Source organism: Hylobates moloch, unplaced genomic scaffold, assembly GCF_009828535.3.
Source record: "Hylobates moloch isolate HMO894 unplaced genomic scaffold, HMol_V3 SCAFFOLD_3, whole genome shotgun sequence".
NCBI lineage: Eukaryota > Metazoa > Chordata > Mammalia > Primates > Hylobatidae > Hylobates > Hylobates moloch.
In genome coordinates, this window is record NW_026652278.1 from 68,450,205 (window position 1) to 68,471,194 (window position 20,990).

The 20,990-nt window shown below is 49.8% G+C and overlaps 1 protein-coding gene across 1 annotated transcript; it reads left to right on the plus strand.

The window, feature by feature from the left end:
• The first annotated feature begins 3,516 nt into the window (after positions 1-3,516).
• PLAU (plasminogen activator, urokinase) lies at positions 3,517-9,890 on the plus strand. Its single transcript, XM_032140513.2, has 11 exons — positions 3,517-3,603; positions 3,911-3,998; positions 4,431-4,458; positions 4,605-4,712; positions 5,335-5,509; positions 5,701-5,792; positions 5,950-6,169; positions 6,390-6,538; positions 7,175-7,315; positions 7,646-7,794; positions 8,786-9,890. Exons 2-11 carry the CDS (start codon positions 3,942-3,944, stop codon positions 8,960-8,962), a joined length of 1,296 nt encoding a protein of 431 aa, XP_031996404.1. The 5' UTR covers positions 3,517-3,603; positions 3,911-3,941; the 3' UTR covers positions 8,963-9,890.
• The last annotated feature ends 11,100 nt before the right edge of the window (positions 9,891-20,990 follow it).

Sequence of the window (20,990 nt, forward strand, 5' to 3'; positions counted from 1 at the left end):
ACTAAAAATACAAAAAATTAGCTGGTCATGGTGGCGGGCGCCTGTAGTCCCAGCTAGTCGGGAGGCTCAAGCAGGAGAATGGCGTGAACCCAGGAGGCGGAGCTTGCAGTGAGCAGAGATTGCGCCACTGCACTCCAGCCTGGGTGACACAGCGAGACTCTGTCTCAAAAAAAAAAAAAAAAAAAAAAAATATATATATATATATATATATGGCTGGGCGTGGTGGCTCATGCCTGTAATCCCAGCACTTTGGAAGGCCGGGGCGGGAGGATCACCTCAGGTCAGGAGTTTGAGACCAGCCTGACCAACATGGTGAAACACTGTCTCTACTAAAAATACAAAAAAAATTAGCATGCCTGTAATCCCAGCTACTCGGGAGGCTGAGGCAGGAGAATCGCTTGAACCCAGGAGGTGGTGGTCACAGTGAGCCAAGATTGCACCATTGCACTCCAATCTAGGTGACAAGAGTGAAACTCCATCTCAAAAAAAAAAAAAGTGCATGCCTGTAGTGGCTCATGCCTATAATCCCAGCACTTTGGAAGGCAGAGGCAGATGGATTGCTTGAGCTCAGGAGCTTGAGATCAGCATGGACAACATAGTGAGACCCCGTCTCTACAAAAAATACAAAAATTAGCTGGGTGCAGTGGCTCACGCCTATAATCCTAGCACTTTGGGAGGTTGAGGCGGGCGGATTGCTTGAATCCAGGAGCTCCAGACCAGCCTGGGCAACATGGCAAAACCCTGTCTCTACTAAAAATACAAAAATATTAGCCAGGCGTGGTTGCACATGCCTATAGTCCCAACTATTCGGGAGGCTGAAGTGGAAGGATAACCTGAGCTTGGGGAGGTCAAGGCTGTAGTGAGCCGAAATCATGCCACTGAACTCCAGCCTGGACAATCAGAGTGAGACCCTGTCTCAAAAAAAAAAAAAAAAAAAAAAGCTGGGTGTGATCACACATACCTGTAGTCCTAGCTACTCAGGAGGACCACTTAAGCTGGGAAGTGGAGGCTGCAGTGAGCCATGATCACATCACTGTACTCTTGCCTGGGTGATAGAGTGAGACTCTGTCTCAAAAAAAAAAAAAAAAAGTACAAGCTGGTACTGTTTTTTAAATGACAAGAAAAAAAAGAGGAGGGAAATTTCCAGAGTGCCCCAAAGCTCTTGTTCTTACTCATTCATTAATTCAGTCACAATAAAGCACCTACGTGAATAAGGCAGTACCAAGTGCTGAGAGAGAAAGATATTTAAGATGTGATCTTTGCCCTCAAATGACTGAAAGTCACCGGGCACAGTGGCTCCTGCCTGTAATCCCAGCACTTTGGAAGGATGAGGTGGGAGGACCCCTTGAACCCAGAAGCCCAGCAAAACCTTGTCTTTAAAAAGAAAAAAAAAGAACTGAAAGTCTAGCACACACTATGCACAAAGATTTCAGAGAGTGCTAAAGATTAGCGCATGGATAAGGAAGTTCTGTGAAGAGTTGGAAGTGCTAGGTGAAGAGGTGGCAGGGGGGAGGAGGGGGCGGAAGGGGAGGAGAAAGGGTGTCACGCTTCATAACGGTCTCCAAACCTCTTTGTCCAGGAGGAAATGAAATCATCTGCTCTCAACAATCAGCATGACAGCCTTCAGCCAAGTAATCTGGAGTCATGAGAGCTGCTAGGGGCGCAACATGAATCATGACGGCCCCTGGGAATTTCCTGATAACTAACCTAGGAGTTTCGATGTAAGTCCTCAAGCTGCAACATCTCTGTTTACATTCTGGTCACATTTATTTACAATTAATGGGTTCTCAAATCCAAACAAAACTGACCACAGTCTTCTAGAGGAAGTAGCAAGGTTGGCTCTGAGGCCTATAGCATCTCTGACTCAGTCTGTTCCCTGGAAGGCTGGCAGCTCAGCAAGCACAGAAGTCTCTCCAGAAGACAGTGGGTCACCTGCCTCCCAAAAGCTGGAAGGCTAACTTGTACTTTCCCCAGCCGGCAGCTGGCATCCTGAGCCCTCGGCTGGGGCAGAGCAAAGGAGCCTTCCACCTTACTACCCTCCTGACACTCTCCCTGCCTTCCTTCTGTCACTCTCAAGTGGACCCAGACCCAAGGTCCAGATTTGCAAGGCAGGAAAATGCTGCAGGCTCAGCCTCCTCCCTCCCACTAAGAGAGCAAGTCCTACTGGGTTCAAAATGACCCCAAGCCCTGGTTCCTGACACTAGGGGAAAGAGATGGGGGTGACAGAATCACAGAATCCCTGCTATGTTCCTCCAAGTGTGCCCAGAGATGCGTGTGTGTGTGTGTGTGTGTGTGTGTGTATACACAAATGTCTGCTTATCCTCAGGCAGGAAGGGTGGATGGAGTCATTTACACATGGTCTGTTTTTCTGGAGGACAATTTTATTTGATAAACAATTGTTTCTCTCTGAATAGAATAAACAAGGCTCTATGATGAAGTAAAACACTAAATACACATGCATTTAAAAATGTGTAATTATCTTTTTGGAATGGGCTATACAGGGATGTGTTTTTTAAAATGTTAAGAGTGTAAAAGGACATACAGTGAAAAATAAATCTTCCTCTTATTTTGTCCTCCAGTCTCCCAATTCCTCTACTCAGAGGTGAGAACAGAACTTCCACACCCTCCAGAACCTCCACAGTTAACTGTCTACATGTTTCCATTGTCTTTACTTTTATTCTTACCTGCACAAATAAATGAACTGTTCATTATGGAAACTTCCCAAAAGACCCGTTAACACTTCAATAGGAAGCACCAACAGTTTATGCCCTAGGACTTTGTTCCCACAATTCTGTAACATCATATCACGACACCTAACCCAATCCTTATCAAGCCTTGTCAAAAACGGACTTTAAACCAAGCTGCAAATTTTCAGTAATCTGGCCTTGCCTTTCCCGCGATAGCACCATCAAACAAACTCCCTTACTGCCGAAAGCAATAAGCCCGGCTTTGTTCCATCCACTGGTTGTGTTGGTGATATCTGGGGACTGCCACTGAACAGAGGCACAGAGGGAGCCCCTACAAGCAAGGGTTTTTGTGTCTGTGTTTCTGGGAGAGTATGTCTCATACATTTGTCGCGTTGATGAAGACTTCACAGCTCCACCAGCTGCAGGCAAGGGGGTCTGAGGCACTCTTAGCCAAGTTGGGGCCCAGCGGGGAGAGGTTGGAGAACTGATTAGAGGACCCCAGGAGGCTTCAGAGCTGGGCGAGGTAGAGAGTCTCCCGTGCGCCTTCTGTCCTCTCTGCAATTCGGGGACTCCTTGCACTGGGGCAGGCCCCCGGCCAGGTGCACGGGAGGAAGCACGGAGAATTTACAAGCCTCTCGATTCCTCAGTCCAGACGCTGTTGGGTCCCCTCCGCTGGAGATCGAGTTGCCCCCAAATCTTTGTGAGCGTTGCGGAAGCACGCGGGGTCCAGGTCGCTGAGCGCTGCAAGGCAGGGGAGGGAGCCGGGCGGGAGAGGGCGGGGCGGCGCCGGGGCGGGCCTTGATATAGAGCAGGCGCCGCGGGTCGCCCCACAGCGCGGAGACCGCAGCCCCGGAGCCCGGCCCAGGGTCCACCTGTCCCCGCAGCGCCGGCTTGAGCCCTCCTGCCGCAGCCACCGGTGAGTGCCGCGGTCCCGAGATCCCCGGGCCGGATGCGCGGCGGCCCCAGCTCCCGAGCGTCTGCCTCCCCCTCCCCGGGCTGCCCGGGCTCCCCGGGCTCCCCGGCGGCTGCACGGAGTCACAGCGCCCCGTCCCGGGCGTCCCCCGCGGGTGCCGGTCCAGGCTGCCCGGGAGTCCGGAGCCCAGAAAGGAGAGAGACAGCTGGGGAGCCTGGTCACTGCGGGCACCTCCCCTGCTCTGCAGTCGCCCGCCTGGCCTGCCTTCCCGCTCCTCCGCCTCTTGCCCTGACTTCTCCTTCCCTTGCAGAGCCGCCGTCTAGCGCCCCGACCTTGCCACCATGAGAGCCCTGCTGGCGCGCCTGCTTCTCTGCGTCCTGATCGTGAGTGACTCCAAAGTGAGTGCGCTCTTGCTTTGACTGATGCTGCCCAAGGACCTCTGATCAGCACCAGGGGAGAGGAGGGGCTGCTCAGGGAGCGGGGGTCCTCCGGATTCCATCCACAGCAGGGCCAGGCTCTCCCCAGGAAATGGGACAGGGTGGCAGCGGAGGCTTGGGAATCACGGGGGTTGGCACTGGCTGGCAAGGGAGGAAGAGGCCGCCGGGACTGCCCCAGCCTGTGGGCATCTGGTAGATGAAGCTTGCTTGGGTCAATCCATTTCTCCCGGCTGGAAACCCATGGTCTTCCATTTGAGAACTAGATACGAACAGGGTGAGGAGGGAGGGAGAGGGAAGGAAGAGTGGGTTTTGGGATTGGGGCCAGTTTACCCTCACCCTGGAGTCCCTGGAGCATGGGACCTTTGATGAAGCCTCCTCCCGAATCTCTTTCAGGGCAGCAATGAACTTCATCAAGTTCCATGTGAGTATCCACCCCTACAACAGTTGGCTACACAGACATTTTGGGAAGGCTTCAGGGGACATCCCCTCCCTGCCCTCTGCTGCAGGGCTGCCCCAGCCCTTACCACTTCCACTCCCCCTCGCTTACCCCACCTTTGTTCTCTCCAGCGAACTGTGACTGTCTAAATGGAGGAACATGTGTGTCCAACAAGTACTTCTCCAACATTCACTGGTGCAACTGCCCAAAGAAATTCGGAGGGCAGCACTGTGAAATAGGTATGGGGATCTCCACTGCAACTGGGAGGGAGGGGGCACCAGAAATTTGGGGACAGGGAGGGATGGGTGGGAGGCAAGAGCAGGCAGGAATTAGGAGCTGGAGGTAGGGTGGGTGACATCTTCATCCCTATGTGACAAGCATAAGCACACACACGCTCATGAAACAGTGGCCACACAAATGTGAGGTGGGTTTCGAAGGAAACCCTGTCCAGTCTTCTGGCAGGTCTGAAACCACATCATCTTTAAAATGTTCGTTGGCAGCCGGGCATGGTGACTCACACTTGTAATCCTAGCATTTTGGGAGGTCAAGGTGAGTGGATCATTTGAGGTCAGGAGTTCAAGACCAGCCTAGACAACATGGTGTAACCTGGCCTCTACTAAAAATTCAAAAATCAGCCCGGCATGGTGGTGGATGCCTGTAGTCCCAGCTACTTGGGAGGCTGAGGCAGAAGAATCGCTTGAACCGGGGAGGCAGAGGTTGCAGTGAGCTGAGATCACACCACTGCACTCCAACTGGGTGACAGAGCAAGACTCCATCTCAAAAAAAAAAAAAAAAAGCTAAAAAGCTAGTTGGAATGTTCTTCTCTTTGTCATATTCTCTCATCCTCCTGTCCACTTGTAGATAAGTCAAAAACCTGCTATGAGGGGAATGGTCACTTTTACCGAGGAAAGGCCAGCACTGACACCATGGGCCGGCCCTGCCTGGCCTGGAACTCTGCCACTGTCCTTCAGCAAACATACCATGCCCACAGATCTGATGCTCTTCAGCTGGGCCTGGGGAAACACAATTACTGCAGGTGAGGTGGGGGCAACAAGGACAAAGAGCCCTCCCTACAGCTTCCCAGAAACCTTGTTACCATCCCCTTCTCCCAGAGGGCTGGCCATAGCACGAGAGAAGCGCGGCCTCTGGTTGAGTCTTCCCTGAGGGGAGGAGGCAGGGAAGGCCTTCTGGGTTAGAATGACATCCCCTATCTTTCTGTGTTGCCAGGAACCCAGACAACCGGAGGCGACCCTGGTGCTATGTGCAGGTTGGCCTAAAGCCGCTTGTCCAAGAGTGCATGGTGCATGACTGCACAGATGGTGAGCATCACTGACCTGCTGGTGACAGTGGGGTGGAAGGGGACAAACTCGCATGTCCCCTTATTCTGTCACAGGAGGACTGAGGAGGTGGGGGGCGCCCGAGAGGGATGCTTTCTCCTACCTGCCTCCCTAAGACATCCCTCTGTTTGTCCTCCAGGAAAAAAGCCCTCCTCTCCTCCAGAAGAATTACAGTTTCAGTGTGGCCAAAAGACTCTGAGGCCCCGCTTTAAGATTATTGGGGGAGAATTCACCACCATCGAGAACCAGCCGTGGTTTGCGGCCATCTACAGGAGGCACCGGGGGGGCTCTGTCACCTACGTGTGTGGAGGCAGCCTCATCAGCCCTTGCTGGGTGGTCAGCGCCACACACTGCTTCATGTACGGCCCTGGGTTTCTCCTCTTTGACTCTTCTGCCCCACCCAAGCACATCCCTTTCTCCTTCCCAGCAAAGGGTTCCACCTCATTTCTCCCTCATCTGCCCCTCTCCATGCAGCCCATGGCCTTGGGGACAAGTCATGCTTTGAGGCCTCTAGGGAGGGAAGGAAGAAGTGGCAGATTTCATGGGACTAAGCTGTTTGATGGGTTTCTTCTCCCACAGTGATTACCCAAAGAAGGAGGACTACATCATCTATCTGGGTCGCTCAAGGCTTAACTCCAACACACAAGGGGAGATGAAGTTTGAGGTGGAAAACCTCATCCTACACGAGGACTACAGTGCTGACACACTTGCTCACCACAACGACATTGGTGAGGGGAAACCCCGCTACTGCCGTGGCCATTATGGCTTGGGGAGAGTGGGACCCAGGGAGAGACCAGAGCTGAGGTTGAAGCTGCCCAGTGGGGCGGGGGGCCTTGAAGCCTCGATATACATGACAAAGGGAGTGGCAGGGAAGAGTTCCATGAAGTCTGAGGGGCCGGGTGCTCCTCTGGAGAGACCCTGAATTTTCCCAACAAGTAGCCTCTTGCGAGTGGAAGCAGCCCTGTGGGTATATGGCTTGGGCTGGAAATGCCCTGTTTATATGAATTAGAAAAAGACACAACTTCCTTTGTGGGATGCAGCCTCTGTCTGTGCTAGGATATAGAACTTGGAGAATGGAGCCTTGGGTTGGATTCCAGCCTAACTACCTCAGCTGGGAGTTTTTGCAGAAACGACCTATACAGCTGTATACAGTGGCTCTGGCCATCCAAGCCTTTTTCAACATCTGGAACAAAGCCCTTGGGGCATGGGGCAGGGGAGGTTTCCAGATGATAAGTGACCAGCAGACCTCCCTGGATGACTGACCTAGGGATAGACGTAGCTACTTCCTCAGCACTTGGAGGGGATAGATAGGGACCGCCTAACCAGTAGTGATCTTTCTCCTCTGACCCTCTGTCCTCCCCCAGCCTTGCTGAAGATCCGTTCCAAGGAGGGCAGATGTGCGCAGCCATCCCGGACTATACAGACCATCTGCCTGCCCTCGATGTATAACGATCCCCATTTTGGCACAAGCTGTGAGATCACTGGCTTTGGAAAAGAGAATTCTAGTAAGTGACAATTGGGACTGACTTAGAAGGTCCTGAGGAGTGTTTTGACCTGAAAGTGAGCCCAGCATGATCAAGGGAAGACGCAGAGTTAGAGGTGGGAGCACTGAGGAGGTGGCAGATGGGCCCAGGGATGGATGAGGAGTGTTGTTTAGGGAGTGATGGGCTGCGAAGGTAAATAGATGGTAGGGGCTATAGGTGGAGCAAAGGCTCAGATTTGCATGGAAGAGAATAAGGGCCTTCCCTGGTAGAGACACTTTATGGATCCCCCCGGCAGACTCCCAGTGGACAGATAAATCTTGATGCAAATGCCTCCCTGTTTTCTCCACCTAGCCGACTATCTCTATCCGGAGCAGTTGAAAATGACTGTTGTGAAGCTGATTTCCCACAAGGAGTGTCAGCAGCCCCACTACTACGGCTCTGAAGTCACCACCAAAATGCTGTGTGCTGCCGACCCACAGTGGAAAACAGATTCCTGCCAGGTGAGCGTTCCAAGCATCTCTCTCCACCTCTTCCATATCTCCCCAGAGCTCCTGGGCTTGTCCCAGCCAGCTTTGGGGTGTCTCTCTCTAGCCAAAGCCCTAAGTAGCCAGAATCAGGAGCTCAGGTCTTTGAGGGTTTAAACCAATCCTTATGTGTTTACCAAACATTACCAAAAAAATCCCAGCTCTGCGCTAGTCACTTCAGACTCAGGGCACGAGATCCTAGAAAGAGGAAACAGTAAAAGACAATGTAACTCAGTGCCCAGGGTGCGTTGTGAACTATAAATGATCAGGTGTTCAGGAGAGGGAGGTGAGTGTCAACCTGAGGGTCCGGGGGGTGGGGAGGCTTTAAAGGAAATGTGACTTGATAGGCATTTGAATAGGCAGAGGGAAGAAAGGAGGGTGTTTCAATTGAAAGATACAAAACTGAGAAGGAGGCTGGCATATTCCGGGTGGGGAGTAGAACTAGGGTCTGGGAGTGTGGATGGAATAGCGGCAGACGACAGGGCTTTTAAAGCGAAGCAGGGGATTTTAAACTTGATGTGGTAGAAAATGGGGCTGTGCCGGGCACAGTGGCTCACGCCTGTAATCCCAGCACTTCGGGAGGCGGAGGTAGGTGGACCACTTGAGGCCAGGAGTTTGAGACCAGCCTGGCCAACATGGTGAAACCCTGTCTCTACTAAAAATACCAAAAAAATTAGCCAGGTGTGGTGGTGCACGCCTGTAATCCCAGCTACTCAGGAGGCTGAGACATGGGAATCGCATGAGCATAGGAGGCAAATTTGCAGTGAGCTGAGATCATGTCATTGCACGCCAGCCTGGGCGACAGAGCGAGATTCTGTCCGCCCCCCACAAAAAAGAAAGAAAATGGGAAGTCGCTAAGGACTTTGACTGGGAAACTCTTCCCTCTCTCAGTTACGGTTGGGTGGTGGGATCAGAAACCCCCTCCTCACTTCTCTAGGGCTCATCTTTTGTGTCTTTGGCTTCACAGGGAGACTCAGGGGGACCCCTCGTCTGTTCCATCCGAGGCCGCATGACTTTGACTGGAATTGTGAGCTGGGGCCGTGGATGTGCCCTGAAGGACAAGCCAGGCGTCTACACGAGAGTCTCACACTTCTTGCCCTGGATCCGAAGTCACACCAAGGAAGAGAATGGCCTAGCCCTCTGAGGGTCCCCAGGGAGGAAATGGGCACCACCCGCTTTCTTGCTGGCTGTCATTTTTGCAGTAGAGTCGTCTCCGTCAGCTATAAGAAGAGACTGGGAAGATAGGCTCTGCATAGATGGATTTGCCTGTGCCACCCACCAGGGCAAACGACAATAGCTTTACCCTCAGGCATAGGCCTGGGTGCTGGCTGCCTAGACCCCTCTGGCCAGGATGGAGGGGTGGTCCTGACTCAAGATGTTCCTGACCAGCAACTTGTCTTTTTCTGGACTGAAGCCTGCAGGAGTTAAAAAGGGCAGGGCATCTCCTGTGCATGGGTGAAGGGAGAGCCAGCTCCCCCGACGGTGGGCATTTATGAGGCCCATGGTTGAGAAATGAGTAATTTCCCAATTAGGAAGTGTAACAGCTGAGGTCTCTTGAAGGAGCTTAGCCAATGTGGGAGCAGTGGTTTGGGGAGCAGAGACACTAATGATTTCAGGGCAGGGCTCTGACATTCCATGAATGTATCAGGAAATATATATGTGTGTGTATGTTTGCACACTTTTGTGTGGGCTATGAGTGCAAGTGTGAGTAAGAGCTGGTATCTGATTGTAAGTCTAGATATTTCCTTAAACTGTGTGGACTGTGATGCCACACAGAGTGGTCTTTCTGGGGAGATTATAGGTCACTCCTGGGGCCTCTTGGGTCCCCCGCATGATAGTGCCTGGGAATGTATTATTCTGCAGCATGACCTGTGACCAGCACTGTCTCAGTTTCACTTTCACATAGATGTCCCTTTATTGGCCAGTCATCCCTTCCTTTTAGCCTAGTTCATCCAATCCTCACTGGGTGGGGTGAGGACCACTCCTGTACACTGAATATTTATATTTCACTATTTTTATTTATATTTTTGTAATTTTAAATAAAAGTGGTCAATAAAATGTGATTTTTCTGATGACACATCTCCCTGGTGCTTGTATGGGAAGGAGTTGGAGTACATAAAAAGGAGAAAATAACAAAGGTGGACTGCACCCCAGAGTTTCTTATGGGACTGCATCTCTGGACTTAATGAAGCTTTGGGAGGTAGAGGTTAGGAGAGCTGTAGGGCAGGGCCACCACAGCACTTAATGTATACAAAGTTTCCCCAAACCACAATCCCATGGCTGTGTAAGTAGTGTACAGGCTTAGTGTCAGCTCCCAATTGCCTCCTTAGCCTGATGCCTTTGTGCAGTGCACATCTTGTACAGCTGTACATGGTGGTGGTCTTTAGGGTTAACTCCACAACATTCTCTTCACTCTGCCCCCAACAATCCTTGAGCTGACCTCAACCAAGAAGAACACCTGTGGCCAGGTGCAGTGGCTCATGCCTATAATCCCAACATTTTGAGAGGCTGAGATGGGAGAATCGCTTGAGCCCAGGAATTTGAGACCAGCCTGGGAAACTTAGTGAGAGCCTGTCTCTGCAAAAAATAAAAAAATTAGCCAGGTGTGGTAGCACATGTCTGTAGTCCTAGCTACTTGGGAGGCTGAGGCAGGAGGATCATAAGCCAAGGAGTTCAAGTTTACAGTCAGCTGATTGTGCCACTGCACTCCAGCCTAGGTGACAGAGCAAGACCCTGTCTCAAAAAAAAAAAAAAAAAAAAAAAAGAAGAAGAAGACCTGTAAGTGAAAATTGCTGGCCGGGCTCGGTGGCTCACGCCTGTAATCCAGCACTTTGGGAAGCCGAGGTGTGTGGATCACCTGAGGTCAGGAGTTTGAGACCAGCCTGACCAACGTAGTGAAACCCCATCTCTACTAAAAATACAAAAAAATTAGCTGGGTATGGGGGTGGGCACCTGTAATCCCAGCTACTCGGGAGGCTGAGGCAGGAGAATCATTTGAACCCGGGAGGCAGAGGTTGCAGTGAGCCGAGATCGTGCCACTGCACTCCAGCCTGGGCGACAGAGGGAAGACTTTGCCTCAAAAAAATAAAAAAAGAAAGAAAGAAAATTGCTTATCCAGAATGCCAGCTTGAGTCTGTGGCATTCAGGAAACAGAAAACATAATTTCCCGTCATCTGTGTGTGGGACTGATGCTGGAATTTTCTCAGTGTGTTAACAGAGCTTGTGACCAGCCATTGCTATGCCTATGATTAGGGGGCCCAGAATCTCAAAGCTGGATGATGTCCTAATGGAGGTGACTACATATTTTAAACAAAACATCAAGTTCTGAAAAGCTGGGGTGTAGAAGGCAGGTTGGGAGATAATTGGGTATCAAAAATTAGAATTTCCAAGCTGTGTTAATGGGTTGGGGCAGTGTTTCTTAATCGAGTCATCTGAGGACCTTTTAAAATATGCACACCTACACTCCACCTGTAGAGATTGTGATTCAGGTCAGGACTGGCTCCAGGTCTCGTGGTTTTAGAAAAGCTCCCTCGGTGTTACTGACATGCACCACTGATTGACAGCCTTTGGGGACAATTGGTCAGAATATATGAAGTGCCAAGAAAAATTCAAGATATGGTCAGCATGAGTTCTCTACATGAACAGCCAGTTTTCTGAGTGGGGTTTGGTGGCACAAGGTCTCCTAGATTTCCTGGTTAAAGGCTTTCTGGACCGTGCTTCCCTAGAGGGCAAGAACTCCAAGTATTCGGCTTTTTGTTTTTTTTGAGGCAGGGTCTCACTCTGTCGCCCAGGCTGGAGTGCAGTGGCGCAATCTTAGCTCACTGCAGCTTCTGCCTCCCAGGTTCAAGCGATTCTCCTGCCTCAGCCTCCCAAGTAGCTGGGATTACAAACATGCACTACCACTACCCGGCTCATTTTTGTATTTTTGGTAGAGATGGGGTTTCACCATGCTGGCCAGGCTGGTCTCGAACTGCCGACCTCAGGTGATCTGCCTTCCTCGGTCTCCCAAAGTACTGGGATTAGTATTTGGCTTTTGATGCCCATCATCTAGTGTGCTGTTTTGCACACGTTGATGCAGTGGTTTAGAGCATGGATTTTGGAGTCTGGTGGCCTGGACTAGAATCTAACACCAGCTGTGTGACTTGAGAAATATTATTAGCCTCTCTGCACCTCAGTTTCCTCATCTGTGCAAAAGAGATGATACAATATACCTCCCTGGATTGTTATAAGGATTCATGAAGGCCGGACGCAGTGGCTCAGCCTGTAATCCCAAGGCTTCGGAGGCCAAGGTGGGTGGATCACCTGAGGTCAGGAATTCTAGACCAGCCTGACCAACAAGGTGAAACCCTGTCTCTACTAAAAAAAAAAAAAAATACAAAAATTAGCCAGGCATGGTGGCATATGTCTGTAATCCTAGCTACTTGGGAGACTGAGGCACGAGAATTGCTTGAACCTGGGAGGTGGAATTTGCAGTGAGCCAAGATCACACCACTGCACTCTAGCCTGGGCAACAGAGCAAGACTTCATCTTAACAACAACAACAGAAAGGATTCATGAGTTCATAAGTCCCTTAGCATAATACTGGCACCTAATAAAACATAAAAATAGTGGTTATTATTACAAAGCTAAGTAAATTCTTGTAGCATCAGATCAGTGGGAACCCTCTCCCCTCTCCCACCTCAGAACTGCACTATTTTGTGGGAGTGGAAACTTGCTAGGAAGCTGCCCAAGCCGAGTGGCTGCGCAGTTTCTGCCTTCCCCTCAGGGGCCAAGAAAGATCTTGTTCAAACTTGAGCAGCTCCAGCAGCAGGGCTCAGAGACACTGAAAACAGGAAGTATGAGCCCTACTGGCAGGGTTAAGCAATGAGGCTGTTAACAGTCTTCAGGCCATTTCCCAGCCAACACCCCGACCCCCAGACAGCTGCTGTCTTTTTGCCTAATATTAGATCTCACCCCAGGCTAGCAGGCATCAGCCGCTTCTCCAGCAACCAGTTTCACAGCTCCGGATTGTCACTCCAGAGACTGCCTCCTACTAGTGCCTCCATGACCAAGCACTGTGCTTTTTCTTTTTTTTTTTTTTTTTGAGATAGATTATCGCTCTGTCGCCCAGGCTGGAGTGCAGTGGTGTGATCTCGGCTCACTGCAACCTCTGCCTCCCAGGTTCAAGCAATTCTCCTGCCTCAGCCTCCTGAGTAGCTGGGATTACAGGTGCCCACCACCACGCCCGGCTACTTTTTGTATTTTTTTTTAGTAGAGATGGGGTTTCACCATGTTGGCCAGGATGGTCTCGATTTCCTGACTTCGTGATCCGCCTGCCTTGTCCTCCCAAAATGTTGGGATTACAGGCATGAGCCACCGTGCCCAGCCTTTTTTTTTTTTTTTTTGAGATGGAGTCTTGCTCTGTCCCCCAGTTTGGAGTGTAGTGGCTCAATCTCACCTCACTGTGCAACCTCTGCCTCCCGGTTCAAGCAGTTCTCCTGCCTCAGCCTCTTGAGTAGCTGAGATTACAGGCACCCGCCACTACGCCTGGCTAATTTTTTGTACTTACAATAGAGATGGGGTTTCACCATGTTGGCCAGGTTGGTCTCAAACTCCTAACCTCAAGTGATCCACCCGCCTCAGCCTCCCAAGTGCTGGGATTACAAGCATGAGCCACCATGCCAGACCAACACTGTGCTAAATTATTCATGTGTTGTCTGCGTTAATCCTCCCAACAATCCTATGAGGAAGGTAGTATCATTAGTCTCATTTAACAGTAGAGAAAATGGAGGCACAGACAGATTGAGTGACTTGCACGAGGCAATGCAGCTCCAAATGCAAAGAGTCAGGGTTCGAACCCAGGCAGCCATCTCCAGAGTCCTCACGCGTGGCACTCGGATTTATCACTTCTCAGGAGAGTCCAACTAGGGGAAAAGGAGAGCAGCCCCCCTTTCAAGCTTTCTACTTTATGGTTCCTGGGTTTCTAGGCAATGTCTATCAGAATTTTTTTTTTTTTTTTTTTTTTTGAGATGGAGTCTCACTCTCTTGCCAGGCTGGAGTACAGTGGTGTAATCCTGGCTCACTGCAACCTCCACCTCCCGGGTTCAAGTGATCCTCCTGCCTCAGCCTCCTGAGTAGCTGAGATTACAGGCACACGCCACCACGCCCGGCTAATTTTTGTATTTTTAGTACAGACGGGGTTTCACCATGTTGGCCAAGATGGTCTCGGTCTCTTGACCTTGTGATCCACCTGCTTTGGCCTCCCAAAGTGCTGGGATTACAGATGTAAGCCACCCACCTGGCCCAGAATTTTTTTTTTCCCTACACAGACTTGCTCTGTCACCCAGGCTGGAGTGTAGTGGCCAATCTCGGCTCACTGCAACCTCTGCTTCCCAGGTTCAAGTGATTCTCCTGCCTCAGCCTCCTGAGTAGCTGGGATTACAGGCATGCACCACCACACCTGGCTAATTTTTGTATTTTTAGTAGAGACGGGGGTTTCACCATGTTGGCCAGGCTGGTCTCAAACTCCTGACCTCGTGGTTCGCCCACCTCGGCCTCCCAAAGTGCTGGGATTACAGGTGTGAGCCACCGCGCCCAGCCTTGTCTATCAGAATTTTAATCCTCTCCTAGATAACAATTCTTTCCTCCTAGAAGATTCCCAGGCCAGGTGAGGAGACCACACTCAGCCACTGGTTTCAAAGTAAAACTTCACTGTTCTCATGGTAACCTCCGCCTTTCTGCTGCAATCTGGTTTCATTGAAGTGGTTTCCGTTTTCACCAGAACCCCTCTTTCTAAAGTATTCTCAGCCCATTATATTAACAGGACTCAGCCTGCTTTCCACGTATGCCCTATCTTTCCCAAGCCGGCCACAGCAGCACCCCTGCATATACCTCTCCATACTCACTCCCATTGGGTCCACCTTCCTTCCCAGAAGGAAACATTTAAGCCCTCCCTTTGAATTAGATGAAGTAAGAGGAGTTGCTGAGGTGTTTTTAAAAAATCAATTCTGGGCCAGGTGCAATGGCTCACACCTGTAATCCTAATACTGTGGGAGGCCTAGACGGGAGGATTGCTTGAGCCTAGGAGCTCGAGGCTGCAGTGAGCTATGATTGCACTACTGCACTCCAGCCTGGGTGACAGAGCAAGACCCTGTCTCTAAAGAAAAAAAATCAGTTCTATTGAGATATAATTCATATATCATACAACTTACCCATTTATTCTTTCTCTTTTTCTAGAGACAGGGTCTTGCTCTGTCACCCAGGCTGATCTCAAACTCCTAGGCCAGAGTGATCCTCCCACCTCAGCCTCCTGAGTAGCTGGAATTATAGGCTCATACCACCACGTCTGGCACCATTTAAAGTGTACAATGCAATGGTTTTTAGTAGATTCACAGAATTGCGAGACATCACAATCAATTTTAGAACAATTCATCACCTCACAAAGAAATCCTGTACCCACTAACAATCACTCCGTTTTTCTCCCCAACCCCCTCAGCCCTAGGCAATCACTAATTTACTTTCCTCTCTGTGGATTTGCAATTCTGGGCATTTCGTATCAATAGAATCCTATAATATCTGGTTCTTTGTGACTGGCCTCTTTCACTTAATATGATGTTTTCAAGTTTTATCCATGTCATAGCATGTGTCAGTGAGGTTGCTGAGTTTTAATAACAAATTGAGGGAAAAGATGGTCTAGGCGAGGTGCAGTGGCTCACATCTGTAAATTCCAGGACTTTGGAAGGCCAAAGCGGGAGGATCCCTTGAGTTCAGGAGTTCCAGACCAGCCTGGGCAACACAAAGAGGCCCCATCTCAAAAAAAAAAAAAAAAAAAGGATGTTCTAGGTCTCTTTTTGAGGTTGCAGTCACGTTGAGATTCATTCAACAACCTTTGTCATTTCTTTCTTTCTTTCTTTTTTTTTTTTGTTGAGATGGAATCTCGCTCTGTCGCCCCGGCTGGAGTGCAGTGGCGCGATCTCGGCTCACTGCAATCTCTGCCTCCCAGGTTCAAGCAATCCTCTGCCTCAGCCTCCCGAGTAGCTGGGATTACAGGCGCCTGCCACAATGCCCCACTAATTTTTTCCTATTTTTAGTAGAAACGAGGTTTCACCATCTTGACCAAGCTGATCTTAAATTCCTGACCTCATGATCCACCTGCTTCGGCCTCCCAAAGTACTGGGATTACAGGCATGAGCCACTGCGCCCGGCCCTTTGTCATTTTTTTAAAGTATCCATACACAGGACATTATTTTAGATACAAATGAGGCAGTCCTAGTCCTCACGGAGCTCACCACTTTGCAAAGTGCTATACTAAGTCTGCATACAGTGCATGGAAAAATAATGAAGAAGCAATTGATTCTGCCTGGGGAAGTCAATGACGACTTTACAGAAGAGGTGATATTTTACCTGGACATTCAAATATACACAGAAATTTGCCAAACTAGAAGAAAGGCATTGTAGGCGTAGGGAAGTTCATGGAGGCATGAAAAGGTGAGGTGTTCTAAGGAAATGAGGAATAGTCCACTGTGGTGGAGAACTCTGGGGGGCAATGAGCAGGTGGAGATGGTGGGGAAGGATCTGGTGGGATCCAGCTGGTGAGGACCCTGCAGCAGGACTGATTCTCAGCAGCAGGCACTGGCTCTGCTCAATGACTAAACAAATGCTGTCCTGAGATCCTCTCTGCATGGCCCCTGCCATCAGCCTCTCTCCACTTCTTCATGATCCAGCAACCACAGGGTTAATGCCTGTGGCACAGCAAAGGCCTCTGAGACCCTCCCTCCTCCAGCTGGCTCAGGTGAAAGTGTCCTACTGGGGTATCTTGCTAGTTAAACATTTTGACTATCACCTCTTGCCCTCAGGCACTATTTTTCAAAATCCAGAAAGTGAACTAAGTTCTAGAAGCCATAAAAAGTTTGGCTTTTTAAACTAAACATTTTTATTCAATTGTAAAAGTAGCTACAAATGTAAAATACTTTCATAGCATTCCACAGCCATTGTTAACATCTCTGGCTTCTTGGGTTTCCTTTGTAATCTCAACCTCTTACTCGGTCTTAAATGTTAGGTTTCCCAAAGCCTGATCTTAAACTTCCTATTCCCACCCTAAGCTTTGTCCCTTAGGATCTTGTTAGCACCCAGGCTTAAATGACCACCAATAAACAGATGACTTACAAAGCTGATCTCTAGCCAGACCTCTCTTCTGCACTCCAGACTCTTATTTTCTGTTGTCTACTTGACACCCCTTTTGGTTGTCACTCACAGGGGACCTCAAAGTCAACATGCCCAAACTGGCCCAGTCTTCATGCCCCAGTGTGGAGACATCTCCCATCACTTTCTGTCTCAGATGATGGCACCACATCCATTCAATTATGAAATCCAGAAACCTGGGGGCCATCCTGATGCTTCTCTCCTGGTTTCCTTCATCCCCTGAGTCACCAAATCCTGGGGATTGACTGGTATCTCTTGAAGTCATCCATTTGTCTCCCTCCCCACCATCACCATTAGTTGAGCCCAGTCTACCCTACAATAGCTTCCCAGTTTGGCGCCACTGCACTACAGCCTGGGCGCTGAGCAAAACTCAGTCTCAGCAAAAAAAAAAAAAAAAGGACCAAAGGACCACTAAAAGAAGAGCACTCTTTTTTTCCTTTTTGAAGCAGGGTCTTGCTCTGTTGCCCAGGCTGGAGTGCAGTGGCATGATCCTAGTTCACTGCAGCCTCGACCTCCTGGGTTTAAATGATCCTCCTGCCTCAGCCTTCCAAGTAACTGGAACCACAGGTATGTGCCACCACACCTGGCTAATTTTTTTTTTTTAATTCTTTTGTAGAGACAGGGTCTTACCACGTTGCCCAGGTTGGCTGGTCTCAAACTCCTGGGCTCAAGTGATCCTCCTGCCTTGGCCTTCCAGTGTGCTGAGATTATAGGCATGAGCCACCATGGCTGGCCTAAGAAGGGCATTCTTAGCACAGGTTGGTGAGGATTGGGGCTAGAAGAGAACCCAAAAGTTTCATTTATTCACTGATTCATCTTTCACTCATTAATATGAAAACACTTATTGGGAGTCGGCCATGGGCCTGGCATTGTGCTGTGTATTGGGTATAAAGATGAGAGCCCCAGTCTCAACTCCAGTTAGATAAGGGTCAAGTTGGGGAAGAGACACATTGCAAATGAATAGAGTACAGGGTGAGGAAAATTTACAAGATGGGCAGGGAGGGCTAAGACAGCAAGGTGGAGGAGGTGACCTTGGGGACAACCTTGAAGGGCAAATACAGGAGGAAGAAATGCTTCTCTGAGCAGAGGAAACAGCACATGCAAACGTGAAGAGGAGGGAGGAAGCCCAAGGCACCGGAGGGACTGCAGGTGGTTCCAGCCGCTGGGGTAGGGGCTGGCATTGAAGTGATTTGACTGGAGGGATTGGCAAGAGCTGGAACCTACGGGCCTAGAGGACTCTGCCTGCCACATGAAGGACTTTGAAGTTTCTTGTGATGTGGAATTGTTAAAGATTTTGGAGCAGTGTGAAAAATTGATCAAAGGAAGATTCTTGGGCCTGGGTGAGACTACCAGCAGGGAAAACCAGTTTGGAGACTATTGCAATCAGCAAGGTAGGAGCTGAAGAGTGTCTGAGCCAGGGCTATGGCAGCGGGTTGTGAGCAGAGGATACAGATATGGGAGATTGGTGGGGATAGAATAGACTTGGTGCCTGGCTGGAGGTGGGAAGAAAAGGAGGTATCACTTGGTTTAGTCTCCTGCCTTCGTGTAGATAAGGCAACAGCATAATTTTACAGGTGAGAAACTGCGGCTGTAAGTGATTTATAGTAGGTAGCTGACCAAGCTAGAGTTACCACTTGTAGAACCTTGGGGATCAGTACCTCAGGGCAGCTGGTCCTGCTAATGACCTCCCTGACTCTGCCCACTCAACTGGAGAACTTCCCTATCACCATAATCACCACGCAGTGCTGATACCCAAGCCTGCACAGGCTGATGCTTGTTTCCTAAATACCCCAGGCCTGTTCAGCCCCGTGACTGTGGTTCTAACACCTGGAATTTCTCCGGAACCTGCTGGTCATGTGATGCACTGGCAGTGAGTTAGTGGATAGGTTGGTGGCACGTATAAGGAAATCAGCAGATGCTGGATCTAGCCGTCTGCCTTCTGACTTCCTAAAAATGTGACTTCTGGTGTTTCAACAGATCACATGCCCTTAGCACATCACCAAGTTCTGGCACGAGGTTGTGGAGATGGAGCAGATTTTGTAAGGACTCCAGCTGGTGGGCTTCCTAGCCCAGTCTCTGCTTCCCTCTTTTTGGTGGTTCTCCAGTTGCCCTTCATTTCTCATTCCCTTTTCATATAAAGGGAAGAAAATGACTTTCTCCCTCACCTGGCTCTTCCCATGCTCACCCTACTGTGTTTTTAGCTCTCTCTCCAGAGCACTGTACAAGCTGGGGTTAATGCCATTGGAGGGAGGACTCTGTAGCTCCAGCTTGGCTTTTCCATTTAATTGTCTTGGTGAAGCCAGCCATGGTGGTGCATGCCTGTAATCCCACCTACTTGGGAGGCTTAGGGGTGAGGATTGCTAGAGGCCAAGAGTTCAAGACCAGCCTGGGCAACATAGTGAGACCTTATTTCTAAATGAATGAATGAATGAACTAATGTAACAAGTGTCAGCCCCTTTTCTTTTTCTTTTCTTTTTTCTTTTTTGAGACGGAGTCTTGCTGTGTCACCCAGGCTAGAGTGCAGTGGCATGATCTCGGCTCACTGCAACCTCCGCCTTCCAGGTTCAAGCAATTCTTCTTCCTCAGCCTCCCAAGTAGCTGGGACTACAGGCGCATGCCACCATGCCCAGCTAATTTTTGTATTTTTAGTAGAGACGGGGTTTCACCATATTGGCCAGGCTGGTCTCAAACTCCTGACCTCGTGATCTGCCCGCCTTGGCCTCCCAAAGTTCTGGGATTACAGGCATAAGCCACCGTGCCCGGCCCCCTAGCTTCAAACTTTCTCTGACTTCTCACTATACCTACACACTCCTCACCACCACAGGCTGAGAGATTCTGCCAGGGAAGCTCTAAGCTCTTGAGTCCCATTGGAACTGGACATATCTGTGAAGTTAACAGCTATTGATCAGGTTACTTCTATTTCCCACTGGAATTTGGCCACCATCTTTGGCTGTAGAGCGTTACTAGAATTTTGCCAGTTTCCCTAGTGGTGAGCTCACCAGAAGTCCTTCTCTGAAAGTCCCTTCAAGTCAAGACCTCTTTGAGTGCTTCCCTCTGCCTTTTCTGTCTCCTCGACTGAATTCTGTGCTGGCTGAGGGAATGAGGAGAAATGATGAACTGGAGACAGAGTGGGATAAACGCTTTGCTTAGAAAATCAATCTTTGTGTTTTTGAGACAGAGTCTTGCTCTGTCACCCAGGCTGGAGTGCAGTGGCACAATCTTGGTTCACTGCAACCTCTGCCTCCTAGTTCAAGCAATTCTTCTGCCTTAGCCACCCAAGTAGCTGGGATTACAGGTGTGCACCACCATGCCCAGCTAAATTTTTGTACTTTTAGTACAGACGGGGTTTCGCCATGTTGGCCAGGCTGGTCTCGAACTCCTGACCTCAAGTGATCTGCCCACCTTGGCCTCCCAAAGTGCTGGGATTACAGGTGTGAGCCACCGCACCCGGCCTAGAACATCACTCTAAAGCAATTAGGGTCCCCAAAGCAACAATTCTGTATTACCTGGCACTTGTTAGGAGTTGCAAATTCTCAGGCCCCACCCCAGATAGACTGAATCAGAAATTCTAGAGGTGGGGCCTAGCAATCTGTGGTTTAACAAGCTCCCCAGGGGATTACGTTGCCTGCTCAGGTTTGAGGACCACTGTTCTAGGTGTTGATTCTCAAACTTCAGGATGCATCCTAACACCTGGGGCAGCTGGTTATGTAGGATCTGGTTAAACAAACTGGACTGGTGTCTGGGCAACTGTATTTTCAGTAAGCTCCCTAGGTTATTCTGATATTCATCGAAGATTGAGGATCATTGATCTAAGGAACTCATCTAATTAGCTGAGTCTCCTGGGAAGGGAGCAGACAGAAGGGCAATGGAAGTGTTTCTTAACATTCCAAATGTTACCTGCATCTGAACCTCTGGAGAGCTTGTTGGAAAAGCAGGATCTTGAGCCCCCATCAGAGGTATTGACCCAGACTCTCTGGGCGTGGGGCCCTGGC